The 20,615-nt window shown below is 51.2% G+C and overlaps 1 protein-coding gene across 1 annotated transcript in view; it reads left to right on the top strand.

The window, feature by feature from the left end:
- The window catches only part of LOC140403873 (transcription factor 20-like), a 465,895-nt gene that overhangs the window by 337,777 nt on the left and 107,503 nt on the right, over nucleotides 1-20,615 (top strand). The window contains exon 4 of the mRNA XM_072492086.1: nucleotides 3,207-3,256. Within this exon, the coding sequence (XP_072348187.1) occupies nucleotides 3,207-3,256 (50 nt within the window). The remainder of the gene's footprint in view (nucleotides 1-3,206; nucleotides 3,257-20,615) is intronic.

The raw sequence follows: 20,615 nt of genomic DNA, 5'->3' as shown, positions 1-20,615 counted from the left end.
GCCCAGTGGAGTACTGGGTTACACTGACTGTAACTCACTGTCCATTGCCCAGTGGAGTACTGGGTTACACTGACTGTAACTCACTGTCCATTGCCCAGTGGAGCACTGGGTTACACTGACTGTAACTCACTGTCCATTGCCCAGTGCAGCACGGGGTTACACTGACTGTAACTCACTGTCCATTGCCCAGTGGAGCACTGGGTTACACTGACTGTAACTCACTGTCCATTGCCCAGTGGAGCACTGGTTTTCACTGACTGTAACTCATTGTCCAGTGGAGACTGGGTTACACTGACTGTAACTCGCTGTCCATTGCCCAGTGGAGCACTGGGTTACACTGACTGGAACACACTGTCCATTGCCCAGTGGAGCACTGGGTTACTCTGACTGTAACACACTGTCCATTGCCCAGTGGAGCCCTGGGTTACACTGACTGTAACTCACTGTCCATTGCCCAGTGCAGCACTGGGTACACTGACTGTAACTCACTGTCCATTGCCCAGTGGAGCACTGGGTTGCACTGACTGTAGCTCACTGTCCATTGCCCAGTGGAGCACTGGGTAACACTGACTGTAACACACTGTACATTGCCCAGTGGAGCACTGGGTTACACTGACTGTAACACACTGTCCATTGCCCAGTGGAGTACTGGGTTACACTGACTGGAACACACTGTCCATTGCCCACTGGAGCACTGGGTTACACTGACTAACTCACTGTCCATTGCCCAGTGGAGTACTCGGTTACTCTGACTGTAACTCACTGTCCATTGCCCAGTGACTCACTGGGTTACACTGACTGTAACACACTGTCCATTGCCCAGTGGAGCACTGGGTTACACTGACTAACTCACTGTCCATTGCCCAGTGGAGCACTGGGTTACACTGACTGTAACACACTGTCCATTGCCCAGTGGAGCACTGGGTTGCACTGACTGTAGCTCGCTGTCCATTGCCCAGTGGAGCACTCGGTTACTCTGACTGTAACTCACTGTCCATTGCCCAGTGGAGCACTGGGTTACACTGACTAAGTCACTGTCCATTGCCTAGTGGAGCACTGGGTAACACTGACTGTAACACACTGTACATTGCCCAGTGGAGCACTGGGTTACACTGACTGTAACACACTGTCCATTGCCCAGTGGAGTACTGGGTTACACTGACTGGAACACACTGTCCATTGCCCACTGGAGCACTGGGTTACACTGACTAACTCACTGTCCATTGCCCAGTGGAGTACTCGGTTACTCTGACTGTAATTCACTGTCCATTGCCCAGTGACTCACTGGGTTACACTGACTGTAACACACTGTCCATTGCCCAGTGGAGCACTGGGTTGCACTGACTGTAGCTCGCTGTCCATTGCCCAGTGGAGCACTCGGTTACTCTGACTGGAACTCACTGTCCATTGCCCAGTGGAGCACTGGGTTACACTGACTAAGTCACTGTCCATTGCCCAGTGGAGCACTGGGTAACACTGACTGTAACACACTGTACATTGCCCAGTGGAGCACTGGGTTACACTGACTGTAACACACTGTCCATTGCCCAGTGGAGTACTGGGTTACACTGACTGGAACACACTGTCCATTGCCCACTGGAGCACTGGGTTACACTGACTAACTCACTGTCCATTGCCCAGTGGAGTACTCGGTTACTCTGACTGTAATTCACTGTCCATTGCCCAGTGACTCACTGGGTTACACTGACTGTAACACACTGTCCATTGCCCAGTGGAGCACTGGGTTACACTGACTAACTCACTGTCCATTGCCCAGTGGAGCACTGGGTTACACTGACTGTAACACACTGTCCATTGCCCAGTGGAGCACTGGGTTGCACTGACTGTAGCTCGCTGTCCATTGCCCAGTGGAGCACTCGGTTACTCTGACTGTAACTCACTGTCCATTGCCCAGTGGAGCACTGGGTTACACTGACTAAGTCACTGTCCATTGCCCAGTGGAGCACTGGGTAACACTGACTGTAACACACTGTACATTGCCCAGTGGAGCACTGGGTTACACTGACTGTAACACACTGTCCATTGCCCAGTGGAGTACTGGGTTACACTGACTGGAACACACTGTCCATTGCCCACTGGAGCACTGGGTTACACTGACTAACTCACTGTCCATTGCCCAGTGGAGTACTCGGTTACTCTGACTGTAATTCACTGTCCATTGCCCAGTGACTCACTGGGTTACACTGACTGTAACACACTGTCCATTGCCCAGTGGAGCACTGGGTTACACTGACTAACTCACTGTCCATTGCCCAGTGGAGCACTGGGTTACACTGACTGTAACACACTGTCCATTGCCCAGTGGAGCACTGGGTTGCACTGACTGTAGCTCGCTGTCCATTGCCCAGTGGAGCACTCGGTTACTCTGACTGTAACTCACTGTCCATTGCCCAGTGGAGCACTGGGTAACACTGACTGTAACACACTGTCCATTACCCAGTGGAGCACTGGGTAACACTGACTGTAACACACTGTCCATTGCCCAGTGGAGCGCTGGGTTACACTGACTGTAACTCACTGTACATTGCCCAGTGGAGCTCTGGGTTACACTGACTGTAACACACTGTCCATTGCCCAGTGGTGCACTGGGTAACACTGACTGTAACACACTCTCCATTACCCAGTGGAGCACTCGGTTATTCTGACTGTAACTCACTGTCCATTGCCCAGTGGAGCACTGGGTTACACTGACTAACTCACTGTCCATTGCCCAGTGGAGCACTGGGTTACACTGACTGTAACACACTGTCCATTGACCAGTGGAGCACTGGGTTACACTGACTGTAACGCACTGTCCATTGGCCAGTGGAGCACTGGGTTACACTGACTGTAACTCCCTGTCCATTGCCCAGTGGAGCACTGGGTTACACTGACTGTAACGCACTGTCCATTGGCCAGTGGAGCACTGGGTTACACTGACTGTAACTCACTGTACATTGCCCAGTGGAGCACTGGGTTACACTGACTGTAACACACTGTACATTGCCCAGTGGAGCACTGGGTTACACTGACTGTAACACACTGTACATTGCCCAGTGGAGCACTGGGTTACACTGACTAACTCACTGTCCATTGCCCAGTGGAGCACTGGGTTACACTGACTAACTCACTGTCCATTGCCCAGTGGAGCACTGGGTTACACTGACTGTGCTGCAGATGTTGTGACTTATTTTCTTTCTTCACAGATTGCTTTCTGAATGAAGAGAATTTCTCCATGAAATGTCCCAAACACAAGGTGAGAGAAAAGCAAACACGGTGCAGCAGTATTCACAATGCATTGTCATCTCCGGTGCCCCCTATCCCCATCAAACACTCCCAGGACAGGTACAGCACGGGGTTAGATACAGAGTGAGGCTCCCTCTACACTGTCCCCATCAAACACTCCCAGGACAGGTACAGCACGGGGTTAGAAACAGAGTAAAGCTCCCTCTACACTGTCCCCATCAAACACTCCCAGGACAGATACAGCACGGTGTTAGATACAGAGTAAAGCTCCCTCTGCACTGTCCCCATCAAACAGTCCCAGGACAGGTACAGCACAGGGTTAGGTACAGAGTAAAGCTCCCTCTACACTGTCCCCATCAAACACTCCCAGGACAGGTACAGCACAGGGTTAGATACAGAGGAAATCTCTCTCTACACTGTCCCCATCAAACACTCCCAGGGCAGGAACAGCACGGGCTTAGGTACAGAGTAAAGCTCCCTCTGCACTGTCCCCATCAAACACTCCCAGGAAAGGTACAGCACGGGGTATTTATACAGAGTAAAGCTCCCTCTACGCTGTCCCCATCAAACACTCCCAGGACAGATACAGCACGGTGTTAGATACAGAGTAAAGCTCCCTCTGCACTGTCCCCATCAAACACTCCCAGGACAGGTACAGCACGGGCTTAGGTACAGAGTAAAGCTCTCTCTACACTGTCCCCATCAAACAATCCCAGGACAGATATAGCACGGGGTAAGATACAGAGGAAAGCTCCCTCCACACTGTCCCCATCAAACAATCCCAGGACAGGTACAGCACAGGGTAAGATACAGAGTAAAGCTCCCTCTACACTGTCCCCATCAAACACTCCCAGGACAGGTACAGCATGGGGTTAGAAACAGAGTAAAGCTCGCTCTACACTGTCCCCATCAAACACTCCCAGGACAGGTACAGCACGGGCTTAGGTACAGAGTAAAGCTCTCTCTGCACTGTCCCCATCAAACACTCCCAGGAAAGGTACAGCATGGGGTATTTATACAGAGTAAAGCTCCCTCTAAGCTGTCCCCATCAAACACTCCCAGGACAGGTACAACACGGAGTAAGATATAGAGTAAAGCTCCCTCTAAACTGTCCCCATCAAACACTCCCAATACGGGTACAGCACAGGGTTAGATACAGAGTAAAGCTCCCTCTAAACTGTCCCCATCAAACACTCCCAATACGGGTACAGCACAGGGTTAGATACAGAGTAAAGCTCCCTCTACACTGTCCCCATCAAACACTCCCAGGACAGATATAGCACGGGGTAAGATACAGAGGAAAGCTCCCTCCACACTGACCCCAACAAACACTCCCAGGACAGGTACAGCACAGGGTAAGATACAGAGTAAAGCTCCCTCTACACTGTCCCCATCAAACACTCCCAGGACAGGTACAGCATGGGGTTAGAAACAGAGTAAAGCTCGCTCTACACTGCCCTCATTAAATACTCCCAGGACAGGTACAGCACGGGGTTAGATACAGAGTAAAGCTCTCTCTACACTGTCCCATCAAACTCCCTCAGGACAGGTACAGCACGGGGTTAGATACAGAGTAAAGCTCCCTCTACACTGTCCCCATCAAACACTCCCAGGACAGGTACAACGCGGATAAGATACAGAGTAAAGCTCCCTCTACACTGTCCCCATCAAACACTCCCAGGACACGTACAGCACGGGGTAACATACAGAGTAAAGCTCCCTCTGCACGGTCCACAGCAAACACTCACAGGACAGGTACAGCACGGGGTACGATACAGAATAAAGCTCCCTCTACACTCTCCCCATCAAACAGTCCCAGGACAGGTAGAGCGCGTGGTTAGATACAGAGTAAAGCTCCCTCTACACTGTCCGCATCAAACACTCCCAGGGCAGGTACAGCACGGGCTTAGGTACAGAGTAAAGCTCCCTCTACACTGTCCCCATCAAACACTCCCAGGACAGGTACGGCATGGGGTGAGATACAGAGTAAAGCTCCCTCTACACTGTCCCCATCAAACACTCCCAGGACAGGTACAGCATGGGGTTAGATACAGAGTGAAGCTCGCTCTACACTGCCCCCATTAAATACTCCCAGGACAGGTACAGCACGGGGTTAGAAACAGAGTAAAGCTCTCTCTACACTGTCCCATCAAACTCCCTCAGGACAGGTACAGCACGGGGTTAGATACAGAGTAAAGCTCCCTCTACACTGTCCCCATCAAGCGCTCCCAGGACAGGTACAACGCGGGATAAGATACAGAGGAAAGCTCCCTCTTCACTGTCCCCATCAAATATCTTAGGATACTTACAGAACGGGGTTACATACACAGTGAGGCTTCCTCTACACTGTCCCCATCAAACACTCCCAGGGCAGGTACAGCACGGGCTTAGGTACAGAGTAAAGCTCCCTCTACACTGTCCCCATCAAACACTCCCAGGACAGGTACGGCATGGGGTGAGATACAGAGTAAAGCTCCCTCTACACTGTCCCCATCAAACACTCCCAGGACAGGTACAGCATGGGGTTAGATACAGAGTGAAGCTCGCTCTACACTGCCCCCATTGAATACTCCCAGGACAGGGACAGCACGGGGTTAGATACAGAGTAAAGCTCTCTCTACACTGTCCCATCAAACTCCCTCAGGACAGGTACAGCACGGGGTTAGATACAGAGTAAAGCTCCCTCTACACTGTCCCCATCAAACGCTCCCAGGACAGGTACAACGCGGGATAAGATACAGAGGAAAGCTCCCTCTTCACTGTCCCCATCAAATATCTTAGGATACTTACAGAACGGGGTTAGATACACAGTGAGGCTTCCTCTACACTGTCCCCATCAAACACTCCCAGGACAGGTACAGCACAGGGTTAGATACAGACTAAAGCTCCCTCTACACTGTCCCCATCAAACACTCCCAGGACAGGTACAGCACGGGGTAAGATACAGAGTAAAGCTCTCTCTACACTGCCCCATCAAACACTTCCAGGACAGATATAGCACGGGGTAAGATACAGAGGAAAGCTCCCTCCACACTGTCCCCATCAAACACTCCCAGTACAGGTACAGCACGGGGTAAGATACAGAGTAAAGCTCCCTCTACACTGTCCCCATCAAACACTCCCAGGACAGGTACAGCACGGGGTTAGATACAGAGTAAAGCTCCCTCGACACTGTCCCCATCAAACGCTCCCAGGACAGGTACAACGCGGGTTAAGATACAGAGTAAAGCTCCCGCTACACTGTCCCCATCAAACACTCCCAGGACACGTACAGCACGGGGTAACATACAGAGTAAAGCTCTCTCTGCACGGTCCACAGCAAACACTCACAGGACAGATACAGCACGGGGTACGATACAGAATATAGCTCCCTCTACACTCTCCCCATCAAACAGTCCCAGGACAGGTAGAGCACGTTGTTAGATACAGAGTAAAGCTCCCTCTACACTGTCCGCATCAAACACTCCCAGGGCAGGTACAGCACGGGCTTAGGTACAGAGTAAAGCTCCCTCTGCACTGTCCCCATCAAACACTCCCAGGACAGGTACAGCACCGGGTTAGATACAGAGTAAAGATCCCTCTACACTGTTCCCATAAAACACTCCCAGGCCAGGTACAGCACGGAGTTAGGTGCAGAGTAAAGCTCCCTCTGCACTGTCCCCATCAAACACTCCCAGGACAGGTACAGCACGGGGTTAGATACAGAGTAAAGCTCCCTCTACACTGTCCCCATCAAACACTCCCAGGACAGGTACAGCATGGGGTTAGATACAGAGTAAAGCTCGCTCTACACTGCCCTCATTAAATACTCCCAGGACAGGTACAGCACGGGGTTAGATACAGAGTAAAGCTCTCTCTACACTGTCCCATCAAACTCCCTCAGGACAGGTACAGCACGGGGTTAGATACAGAGTAAAGCTCCCTCTACACTGTCCCCATCAAACGCTCCCAGGACAGGTACAACGCGGGATAAGATACAGAGAAAAGCTCCCGCGACACTGTCCCCATCAAACACTCCCAGGACACGTACAGCACGGGGTAACATAGAGAGTAAAGCTCTCTCTGCACGGTCCACAGCAAACGCTCACAGGACAGGTACAGCACGGGGTACGATACAGAATATAGCTCCCTCTACACTCTCCCCATCAAACAGTCCCAGGACAGGTAGAGCACGTTGTTAGATACAGAGTTAAGCTCCCTCTACACTGTCCGCATCAAACACTCCCAGGGCAGGTACAGCACGGGCTTAGGTACAGAGTAAAGCTCCCTCTGCACTGTCCCCATCAAACACTCCCAGGACAGGTACAGCACCGGGTTAGATACAGAGTAAAGATCCCTCTACACTGTTCCCATAAAACACTCCCAGGCCAGGTACAGCACGGAGTTAGGTGCAGAGTAAAGCTCCCTCTGCACTGTCCCCATCAAACACTCCCAGGACAGGTACATCACGGGGTTAGATACAGAGTAAAACTCGCTCTACACTGTCCCCATCAAACACTCCCAGGACAGGTACCTAACGGGGTTAGATACAGAGAAAAGCTCCCTCGACACTGTCCCCATCAAACACTCCCAGGACAGGTACAGCACAGGGTACGATACAGAATAAAGCTCCCTCTACACTGTCCGCATCAAACACTCCCAGGGCAGGTACAACACGGGCTTAGGTACAGAGTAAAGCTCCCTCTGCACTGTCCCCATCAAACACTCCCAGGACAGGTACAGCACGGGGTTAGATACAGAGTAAAGCTCTCTCTACACTGTCCCATCAAACTCCCTCAGGACAGGTACAGCACGGGGTTAGATACAGAGTAAAGCTCCCTCCACACTGTCCCCATCAAACACTCCCAGGACAGGTACAGCACGGGGTTAGATACAGAGTAAAGCTCACTCTACACTGCCCCCATTAAATACTCCCAGGGCAGGTACAGCACGGGCTTAGATACAGAGTAAAGATCCCTCTACACTGTTCCCATCAAACACTCCCAGGCCAGGTACAGCACGGAGTTAGGTGCAGAGTAAAGCTCCCTCTTCACTGTCCCCATCAAACACTCCCAGGACAGGTACATCATGGGGTTAGATACAGAGTAAAACTCCCTCTACACTGTCCCCATCAAACACTCCCAGGACAGGTACCTAACGGGGTTAGATACAGAGAAAAGCTCCCTCGACACTGTCCCCATCAAACACTCCCAGGACAGGTACAGCACAGGGTACGATACAGAATAAAGCTCCCTCTACACTGTCCGCATCAAACAGTCCCAGGACAGGTAGAGCACGGGGTTAGATACAGAGTAAAGCTCACTCTACACTGCCCCCATTAAATACTCCCAGGACAGGTAAAGCACGGGCTTAGGTACAGAGTAAAGCTCCCTCTGCACTGTCCCATCAAACTCCCTCAGGACAGGTACAGCACGGGGTTAGATACAGAGTAAAGCTCCCTCTACACTGTCCCCATCAAACACTCCCAGGACAGGTACAACGCGGATAAGATACAGAGTAAAGCTCCCTCTACACTGTCCCCATCAAACACTCCCAGGACACGTACAGCACGGGGTAACATACAGAGTAAAGCTCCCTCTGCACGGTCCACAGCAAACACTCACATGACAGGTACAGCACGGGGTACGATACAGAATAAAGCTCCCTCTACACTCTCCCCATCAAACAGTCCCAGGACAGGTAGAGCGCGTGGTTAGATACAGAGTAAAGCTCCCTCTACACTGTCCGCATCAAACACTCCCAGGGCAGGTACAGCACGGGCTTAGGTACAGAGTAAAGCTCCCTCTACACTGTCCCCATCAAACACTCCCAGGACAGGTACGGCATGGGGTGAGATACAGAGTAAAGCTCCCTCTACACTGTCCCCATCAAACACTCCCAGGACAGGTACAGCATGGGGTTAGATACAGAGTGAAGCTCGCTCTACACTGCCCCCATTAAATACTCCCAGGACAGGTACAGCACGGGGTTAGAAACAGAGTAAAGCTCTCTCTACACTGTCCCATCAAACTCCCTCAGGACAGGTACAGCACGGGGTTAGATACAGAGTAAAGCTCCCTCTACACTGTCCCCATCAAGCGCTCCCAGGACAGGTACAACGCGGGATAAGATACAGAGGAAAGCTCCCTCTTCACTGTCCCCATCAAATATCTTAGGATACTTACAGAACGGGGTTACATACACAGTGAGGCTTCCTCTACACTGTCCCCATCAAACACTCCCAGGGCAGGTACAGCACGGGCTTAGGTACAGAGTAAAGCTCCCTCTACACTGTCCCCATCAAACACTCCCAGGACAGGTACGGCATGGGGTGAGATACAGAGTAAAGCTCCCTCTACACTGTCCCCATCAAACACTCCCAGGACAGGTACAGCATGGGGTTAGATACAGAGTGAAGCTCGCTCTACACTGCCCCCATTGAATACTCCCAGGACAGGTACAGCACGGGGTTAGATACAGAGTAAAGCTCTCTCTACACTGTCCCATCAAACTCCCTCAGGACAGGTACAGCACGGGGTTAGATACAGAGTAAAGCTCCCTCTACACTGTCCCCATCAAACGCTCCCAGGACAGGTACAACGCGGGATAAGATACAGAGGAAAGCTCCCTATTCACTGTCCCCATCAAATATCTTAGGATACTTACAGAACGGGGTTAGATACACAGTGAGGCTTCCTCTACACTGTCCCCATCAAACACTCCCAGGACAGGTACAGCACAGGGTTAGATACAGACTAAAGCTCCCTCTACACTGTCCCCATCAAACACTCCCAGGACAGGTACAGCACGGGGTAAGATACAGAGTAAAGCTCTCTCTACACTGCCCCATCAAACACTTCCAGGACAGATATAGCACGGGGTAAGATACAGAGGAAAGCTCCCTCCACACTGTCCCCATCAAACACTCCCAGTACAGGTACAGCACGGGGTAAGATACAGAGTAAAGCTCCCTCTACACTGTCCCCATCAAACACTCCCAGGACAGGTACAGCACGGGGTTAGATACAGAGTAAAGCTCCCTCGACACTGTCCCCATCAAACGCTCCCAGGACAGGTACAACGCGGGTTAAGATACAGAGTAAAGCTCCCGCTACACTGTCCCCATCAAACACTCCCAGGACACGTACAGCACGGGGTAACATACAGAGTAAAGCTCTCTCTGCACGGTCCACAGCAAACACTCACAGGACAGATACAGCACGGGGTACGATACAGAATATAGCTCCCTCTACACTCTCCCCATCAAACAGTCCCAGGACAGGTAGAGCACGTTGTTAGATACAGAGTAAAGCTCCCTCTACACTGTCCGCATCAAACACTCCCAGGGCAGGTACAGCACGGGCTTAGGTACAGAGTAAAGCTCCCTCTGCACTGTCCCCATCAAACACTCCCAGGACAGGTACAGCACCGGGTTAGATACAGAGTAAAGATCCCTCTACACTGTTCCCATAAAACACTCCCAGGCCAGGTACAGCACGGAGTTAGGTGCAGAGTAAAGCTCCCTCTGCACTGTCCCCATCAAACACTCCCAGGACAGGTACAGCACGGGGTTAGATACAGAGTAAAGCTCCCTCTACACTGTCCCCATCAAACACTCCCAGGACAGGTACAGCATGGGGTTAGATACAGAGTAAAGCTCGCTCTACACTGCCCTCATTAAATACTCCCAGGACAGGTACAGCACGGGGTTAGATACAGAGTAAAGCTCTCTCTACACTGTCCCATCAAACTCCCTCAGGACAGGTACAGCACGGGGTTAGATACAGAGTAAAGCTCCCTCTACACTGTCCCCATCAAACGCTCCCAGGACAGGTACAACGCGGGATAAGATACAGAGAAAAGCTCCTGCGACACTGTCCCCATCAAACACTCCCAGGACACGTACAGCACGGGGTAACATAGAGAGTAAAGCTCTCTCTGCACGGTCCACAGCAAACGCTCACAGGACAGGTACAGCACCGGGTTAGATACAGAGTAAAGATCCCTCTACACTGTTCCCATAAAACACTCCCAGGCCAGGTACAGCACGGAGTTAGGTGCAGAGTAAAGCTCCCTCTGCACTGTCCCCATCAAACACTCCCAGGACAGGTACATCACGGGGTTAGATACAGAGTAAAACTCGCTCTACACTGTCCCCATCAAACACTCCCAGGACAGGTACCTAACGGGGTTAGATACAGAGAAAAGCTCCCTCGACACTGTCCCCATCAAACACTCCCAGGACAGGTACAGCACAGGGTACGATACAGAATAAAGCTCCCTCTACACTGTCCGCATCAAACACTCCCAGGGCAGGTACAACACGGGCTTAGGTACAGAGTAAAGCTCCCTCTGCACTGTCCCCATCAAACACTCCCAGGACAGGTACAGCACGGGGTTAGATACAGAGTAAAGCTCTCTCTACACTGTCCCATCAAACTCCCTCAGGACAGGTACAGCACGGGGTTAGATACAGAGTAAAGCTCCCTCCACACTGTCCCCATCAAACACTCCCAGGACAGGTACAGCACGGGGTTAGATACAGAGTAAAGCTCACTCTACACTGCCCCCATTAAATACTCCCAGGGCAGGTACAGCACGGGCTTAGATACAGAGTAAAGATCCCTCTACACTGTTCCCATCAAACACTCCCAGGCCAGGTACAGCACGGAGTTAGGTGCAGAGTAAAGCTCCCTCTTCACTGTCCCCATCAAACACTCCCAGGACAGGTACATCATGGGGTTAGATACAGAGTAAAACTCCCTCTACACTGTCCCCATCAAACACTCCCAGGACAGGTACCTAACGGGGTTAGATACAGAGAAAAGCTCCCTCGACACTGTCCCCATCAAACACTCCCAGGACAGGTACAGCACAGGGTACGATACAGAATAAAGCTCCCTCTACACTGTCCGCATCAAACAGTCCCAGGACAGGTAGAGCACGGGGTTAGATACAGAGTAAAGCTCACTCTACACTGCCCCCATTAAATACTCCCAGGACAGGTAAAGCACGGGCTTAGGTACAGAGTAAAGCTCCCTCTGCACTGCCCCCATCAAACACTCCCAGGACAGGTACAGCACGGGGTATTTATACAGAGTAAAGCTCCCTTTACACTGTCCCCATCAAACACTCCCAATATGGGTACAGCACAGTGTTAGAAACAGAGTAAAGCTCCCTCTACACTGTCCCCATCAAATATCTTAGGATACTTACAGAACGGGGTTAGATACAGAGTGAGGCTTCCTCTACACTGTCCCCATCAAACACTCCCAGGACAGGTACAGCACAGGGTTAGATACAGAGTAAAGCTCACTCTACACTGCCCCCATTAAATACTCCCAGGACAGGTACAGCACGGGCTTAGGTACAGAGTAAAGCTCCCTCCACACTGTCCCCATCAAACACTCCCAGGACAGGTACAGCATGGGGTTAGATACAGCGTAAAGCTCGCTCTACACTGCCCCCATTAAATACTCCCAGGACAGGTACAGCACGGGGTTAGATACAGAGTAAAGCTCTCTCTACAATGTCCCATCAAACTCCCTCAGGACAGGTACAACACGGGATAAGATACAGAGTAAAGCTCCCTCTTCACTGTCCCCATCAAATATCTTAGGATACTTACAGAACGGGGTTAGATACACAGTGAGGCTCACTCTACACTGCCCCCATCAAACACTCCCAGGACAGGTACAGCACAGGGTTAGATACAGACTAAAGCTCCCTCTACACTGTCCCCATCAAACACTCCCAGGACAGGTACAGCACAGGGTTAGATACAGACTAAAGCTCCCTCTACACTGTCCCCATCAAACACTCCCAGGACAGGTACAGCACGGGGTAAGATACAGAGTAAAGCTCTCTCTACACTGCCCCATCAAACACTCCCAGGACAGATATAGCACAGGGTAAGATACAGAGGAAAACTCCCTCCACACTGTCCCCATCAAACACCTCCAGTACAGGTACAGCACGGGGTAAGATACAGAGTAAAGCTCCCTCTACACTGTCCCCATCAAACACTCCCAGGACAGCATGGGGTTAGATACAGAGTAAAGCTCACTCTACACTGCCCTCATTAAATACTCCCAGGACAGGTACAGCACGGGGTTAGATACAGAGTAAAGCTCCCTCTACACTGTCCCCATCAAACACTCCCAGGACAGGTACAGCATGGGGTTAGATACAGAGTAAAGCTCGCTCTACACAGCCCTCATTAAATACTCCCAGGACAGGTACAGCACGGGGTTAGATACAGAGTAGAGCTCTCTCTACACTGTCCCATCAAACTCCCTCAGGACAGGTACAGCACGGGGTTAGATACAGAATATAGCTCCCTCGACACTCTCCCCATCAAACAGTCCCAGGACAAGTAGAGCACGTCGTTAGATACAGAGTAAAGCTCCCTCTACACTGTCCGCATCAAACACTCCCAGGGCAGGTACAGCACGGGCTTAGGTACAGAGTAAAGCTCCCTCTGCACTGTCCCCATCAAACACTCCCAGGACAGGTACAGCACGGGGTTAGATACAGAGTAAAGATCCCTCTACACTGTTCCCATCATACACTCCCAGGCCAGGTACAGCACGGAGTTAGGTGCAGAGTAAAGCTCCCTTTACACTGTCCCCATCAAACACTCCCAGGACAGGTACATCACGGGGTTAGATACAGAGTAAAACTCCCTCTACACTGTCCCCATCAAACACTCCCAGGACAGGTACCTAACGGGGTTAGATACAGAGAAAAGCTCCCTAAACACTGTCCCCATCAAACACTCCCAGGACAGGTACAGCACGGGGTTAGATACAGAGTAAAGCTCCCTCTACACTGTCCCCATCAAACACTCCCAGGACAGGTACATCACGGGGTTAGATACAGAGTAAAACTCCCTCTACACTGTCCCCATCAAACACTCCCAGGACAGGTACCTAACGGGGTTAGATACAGAGAAAAGCTCCCTAAACACTGTCCCCATCAAACACTCCCAGGACAGGTACAGCACAGGGTACGATACAGAATAAAGCTCCCGCTACACTGTCCGCATCAAACACTCCCAGGGCAGGTACAGTACGGGCTGAGGTACAGAGTAAAGCTCCCGCGACACTGTCCCCATCAAACACTCCCAGGACACGTACAGCACGGGGTAACATAGAGAGTAAAGCTCTCTCTGCACGGTCCACAGCAAACGCTCACAGGACAGGTACAGCACGGGGTACGATACAGAATATAGCTCCCTCTACACTCTCCCCATCAAACAGTCCCAGGACAGGTAGAGCACGTTGTTAGATACAGAGTAAAGCTCCCTCTACACTGTTCCCATAAAACACTCCCAGGCCAGGTACAGCACGGAGTTAGGTGCAGAGTAAAGCTCCCTCTGCACTGTCCCCATCAAACACTCCCAGGACAGGTACATCACGGGGTTAGATACAGAGTAAAACTCGCTCTACACTGTCCCATCAAACTCCCTCAGGACAGGTACAGTACGGGGTTAGATACAGAGTAAAGCTCCCTCGACACTGTCCCCATCAAACGCTCCCAGGACAGGTACAACGCGGGATAAGATACAGAGTAAAGCTCCCGCTACACTGTCCCCATCAAACACTCCCAGGACACGTACAGCACGGGGTAACATACAGAGTAAAGCTCTCTCTGCACGGTCCACAGCAAACACTGACAGGACAGGTACAGCACGGGGTACGATACAGAATATAGCTCCCTCTACACTCTCCCCATCAAACAGTCCCAGGACAGGTAGAGCACGTTGTTAGATACAGAGTAAAGCTCCCTCTACACTGTCCGCATCAAACACTCCCAGGGCAGGTACAGCACGGGCTTAGGTTCAGAGTAAAGCTCCCTCTGCACTGTCCCCATCAAACACTCCCAGGACAGGTACAGCACCGGGTTAGATACAGAGTAAAGATCCCTCTACACTGTTCCCATAAAACACTCCCAGGCCAGGTACAGCACGGAGTTAGGTGCAGAGTAAAGCTCCCTCTGCACTGTCCCCATCAAACACTCCCAGGACAGGTACAGCACGGGGTTAGATACAGAGTAAAGCTCCCTCTACACTGTCCCCATCAAACACTCCCAGGACAGGTACAGCATGGGGTTAGATACAGAGTAAAGCTCGCTCTACACTGCCCTCATTAAATACTCCCAGGACAGGTACAGCACGGGGTTAGATACAGAGTAAAGATCTCTCTACACTGTCCCATCAAACTCCCTCAGGACAGGTACAGCACGGGGTTAGATACAGAGTAAAGCTCCCGCGACACTGTCCCCTTCAAACACTCCCAGGACACGTACAGCACGGGGTAACATAGAGAGTAAAGCTCTCTCTGCACGGTCCACAGCAAACGCTCACAGGACAGGTACAGCACGGGGTACGATACAGAGTAAAGCTCCCTCTACCCTGTCCCCATCAAACACTCCCAGGACAGGTACAGCACGGGGTTAGATACAGAGAAAAGCTCCCTCGACACTGTCCCCATCAAACACTCCCAGGACAGGTACAGCACAGGGTACGATACATAATAAAGCTTCCTCTACACTGTCCGCATCAAACACTCCCAGGGCAGGTACAGCACGGGCTTAGGTACAGAGTAAAGCTCCCTCTGCACTGTCCCCATCAAACACTCCCAGGACAGGTACAGCACGGGGTTAGATACAAAGTAAAGCTCTCTCTACACTGTCCCATCAAACTCCCTCAGGACAGGTACAGCACGGGGTTAGATACAGAGTAAAGCTCCCTCCACACTGTCCCCATCAAACACTCCCAGGACAGGTACAGCACGGGGTTAGATACAGAGTAAAGCTCACTCTACACTGCCCCCATTAAATACTCCCAGGGCAGGTACAGCACGGGCTTAGATACAGAGTAAAGATCCCTCTACACTGTTCCCATCAAACACTCCCAGGCCAGGTACAGCACGGAGTTAGGTGCAGAGTAAAGCTCCCTCTGCACTGTCCCCATCAAACACTCCCAGGACAGGTACATCACGGGGTTAGATACAGAGTAAAACTCCCTCTACACTGTCCCCATCAATCACTCCCAGGACAGTTACCTAACGGGGTTAGATACAGAGAAAAGCTCCCTCGACACTGTCCCCATCAAACACTCCCAGGACAGGTACAGCACCGGGTACGATACAGAGTAAAGCTCACTCTACACTGCCCCCATTAAATACTCCCAGGACAGGTAAAGCACGGGCTTAGGTACAGAGTAAAGCTCCCTCTGCACTGTCCCCATCAAACACTCCCAGGACAGGTACAGCACGGGGTATTTATACAGAGTAAAGCTCCCTTTACACTGTCCCCATCAAACACTCCCAATATGGGTACAGCACAGGGTTAGAAACAGAGTAAAGCTCCCTCTACACTGTCCCCATCAAATATCTTAGGATACTTACAGAACGGGGTTAGATACAGAGTGAGGCTTCCTCTACACTGTCCCCATCAAACACTCCCAGGACAGGTACAGCACAGGGTTAGATACAGAGTAAAGCTCGCTCTACACTGCCCCCATTAAATACTCCCAGGACAGGTACAGCACGGGGTTAGATACAGAGTAAAGCTCTCTCTACACTGTCCCATCAAACTCCCTCAGGACAGGTACAACGCGGGATAAGATACAGAGTAAAGCTCCCTCTTCACTGTCCCCATCAAATATCTTAGGATACTTACAGAACGGGGTTAGATACACAGTGAGGCTCACTCTACACTGCCCCCATCAATCACTCCCAGGACAGGTACAGCACAGGGTTAGATACAGACTAAAGCTCCCTCTACACTGTCCCCATCAAACACTCCCAGGACAGGTACAGCACAGGGTTAGATACAGACTAAAGCTCCCTCTACACTGTCCCCATCAAACACTCCCACGACAGGTACAGCACGGGGTAAGATACAGAGTAAAGCTCTCTCTACACTGCCCCATCAAACACTCCCAGGACAGATATAGCACGGGGTAAGATACTGAGGAAAGCTCCCTCCACACTGTCCCCATCAAACACCTCCAGTACAGGTACAGCACGGGGTAAGATACAGAGTAAAGCTCCCTCTACACTGTCCCCATCAAACACTCCCAGGACAGCATGGGGTTAGATACAGAGTAAAGCTCACTCTACACTGCCCTCATTAAATACTCCCAGGACAGGTACAGCACGGGGTTAGATACAGAGTAAAGCTCTCTCTACACTGTCCCATCAAACTCGCTCAGGACAGGTACAGCACGGGGTTAGATACAGAGTAAAGCTCCCTCTACACTGTCCCCATCAAACACTCCCAGGACAGGTACAGCATGGGGTTAGATACAGATTAAAGCTCGCTCTACACTGCCCTCATTAAATACTCCCAGGACAGGTACAGCACGGGGTTAGATACAGAGTAGAGCTCTCTCGACACTGTCCCATCAAACTCCCTCAGGACAGGTACAGCACGGGGTTAGATACAGAATATAGCTCCCTCTACACTCTCCCCATCAAACAGTCCCAGGACAAGTAGAGCACGTCGTTAGATACAGAGTAAAGCTCCCTCTACACTGTCCGCATCAAACACTCCCAGGGCAGGTACAGCACGGGCTTAGGTACAGAGTAAAGCTCCCTCTGCACTGTCCCCATCAAACACTCCCAGGACAGGTACAGCACGGGGTTAGATACAGAGTAAAGTTCCCTCTACACTGTTCCCATCATACACTCCCAGGCCAGGTACAGCACGGAGTTAGGTGCAGAGTAAAGCTCCCTTTACACTGTCCCCATCAAACACTCCCAGGACAGGTACATCACGGGGTTAGATACAGAGTAAAACTCCCTCTACACTGTCCCCATCAAACACTCCCAGGACAGGTACCTAACGGGGTTAGATACAGAGAAAAGCTCCCTAAACACTGTCCCCATCAAACACTCCCAGGACAGGTACAGCACGGGGTTAGATACAGAGTAAAGCTCCCTCTACACTGTCCCCATCAAACACTCCCAGGACAGGTACATCACGGGGTTAGATACAGAGTAAAACTCCCTCTACACTGTCCCCATCAAACACTCCCAGGACAGGTACCTAACGGGGTTAGATACAGAGAAAAGCTCCCTAAACACTGTCCCCATCAAACACTCCCAGGACAGGTACAGCACAGGGTACGATACAGAATAAAGCTCCCGCTACACTGTCCGCATCAAACTCTCCCAGGGCAGGTACAGTACGGGCTGAGGTACTGAGTAAAGCTCCATCTGCACTGTCCCCATCAAACACTCCCAGGACAGGTACAGCACGGGGTTAGATACAGAGTAAAGCTCTCTCTACACTGTCCCATCAAACTCCCTCAGGACAGGTACAGCACGGGGTTAGATACAGAGTAAAGCTCCCTCTGCACTGTCCCCATCAAACACTCCCAGGACAGGTACAGCACGGGGTATTTATACAGAGTAAAGCTCCCTTTACACTGTCCCCATCAAACACTCCCAATACGGGTACAGCACAGGATTAGATACAGAGTAAAGCTCCCTCTACACTATCCCCATCAAATATCTTAGGATACTTACAGAACGGGGTTAGATACAGAGTGAGGCTTCCTCTACACTGTCCCCATCAAACACTCCCAGGACAGGTACAGCACAGGGTTAGATACAGAGTAAAGCTCACTCTACACTGCCCCCATTAAATACTCCCAGGACAGGTACAGCACGGGCTTAGGTACAGAGTAAAGCTCCCTCCACACTGTCCCCATCAAACACTCCCAGGACAGGTACAGCACGGGGTATTTATACAGAGTAAAGCTCCCTTTACACTGTCCCCATCAAACATTCACAGGACAGATATAGCACGGGGTAAGATACAGAGGAAAGCTCGCTCTACACTGCCCCCATTAAATACTCCCAGGACAGGTACAGCACGGGGTTAGATACAGAGTAAAGCTCTCTCTACACTGTCCCATCAAACTCCCTCAGGACAGGTACAACGCGGGATAAGATACAGAGTAAAGCTCCCTCTTCACTGTCCCCATCAAATATCTTAGGATACTTACAGAACGGGGTTAGATACACAGTGAGGCTCACTCTACACTGCCCCATCAATCACTCCCAGGACAGGTACAGCACAGGGTTAGATACAGACTAAAGCTCCCTCTACACTGTCCCCATCAAACACTCCCAGGACAGGTACAGCACAGGGTTAGATACAGACTAAAGCTCCCTCTACACTGTCCCCATCAAACACTCCCAGGACAGGTACAGCACGGGGTAAGATACAGAGTAAAGCTCTCTCTACACTGCCCCATCAAACACTCCCAGGACAGATATAGCACGGGGTAAGATACTGAGGAAAGCTCCCTCCACACTGTCCCCATCAAACACCTCCAGTACAGGTACAGCACGGGGTAAGATACAGAGTAAAGCTCCCTCTACACTGTCCCCATCAAACACTCCCAGGACAGCATGGGGTTAGATACAGAGTAAAGCTCACTCTACACTGCCCTCATTAAATACTCCCAGGACAGGTACAGCACGGGGTTAGATACAGAGTAAAGCTCTCTCTACACTGTCCCATCAAACTCGCTCAGGACAGGTACAGCACGGGGTTAGATACAGAGTAAAGCTCCCTCTACACTGTCCCCATCAAACACTCCCCGGACAGGTACAGCATGGGGTTAGATACAGATTAAAGCTCGCTCTACACTGCCCTCATTAAATACTCCCAGGACAGGTACAGCACGGGGTTAGATACAGAGTAGAGCTCTCTCTACACTGTCCCATCAAACTCCCTCAGGACAGGTACAGCACGGGGTTAGATACAGAATATAGCTCCCTCTACACTCTCCCCATCAAACAGTCCCAGGACAAGTAGAGCACGTCGTTAGATACAGAGTAAAGCTCCCTCTACACTGTCCGCATCAAACACTCCCAGGGCAGGTACAGCACGGGCTTAGGTACAGAGTAAAGCTCCCTCTGCACTGTCCCCATCAAACACTCCCAGGACAGGTACAGCACGGGGTTAGATACAGAGTAAAGTTCCCTCTACACTGTTCCCATCATACACTCCCAGGCCAGGTACAGCACGGAGTTAGGTGCAGAGTAAAGCTCCCTTTACACTGTCCCCATCAAACACTCCCAGGACGGGTACATCACGGGGTTAGATACAGAGTAAAACTCCCTCTACACTGTCCCCATCAAACACTCCCAGGACAGGTACCTAACGGGGTTAGATACAGAGAAAAGCTCCCTAAACACTGTCCCCATCAAACACTCCCAGGACAGGTACAGCACGGGGTTAGATACAGAGTAAAGCTCCCGCTACACTGTCCCCATCAAACACTCCCAGGACAGGTACATCACGGGGTTAGATACAGAGTAAAACTCCCTCTACACTGTGCCCATCAAACACTCCCAGGACAGGTA

This window comes from Scyliorhinus torazame, chromosome 29 (assembly GCF_047496885.1).
Source record: "Scyliorhinus torazame isolate Kashiwa2021f chromosome 29, sScyTor2.1, whole genome shotgun sequence".
In the NCBI taxonomy this organism is placed as follows: Eukaryota; Metazoa; Chordata; class Chondrichthyes; order Carcharhiniformes; family Scyliorhinidae; genus Scyliorhinus; species Scyliorhinus torazame.
This window is presented reverse-complemented; position numbering and strand designations above follow the sequence as displayed.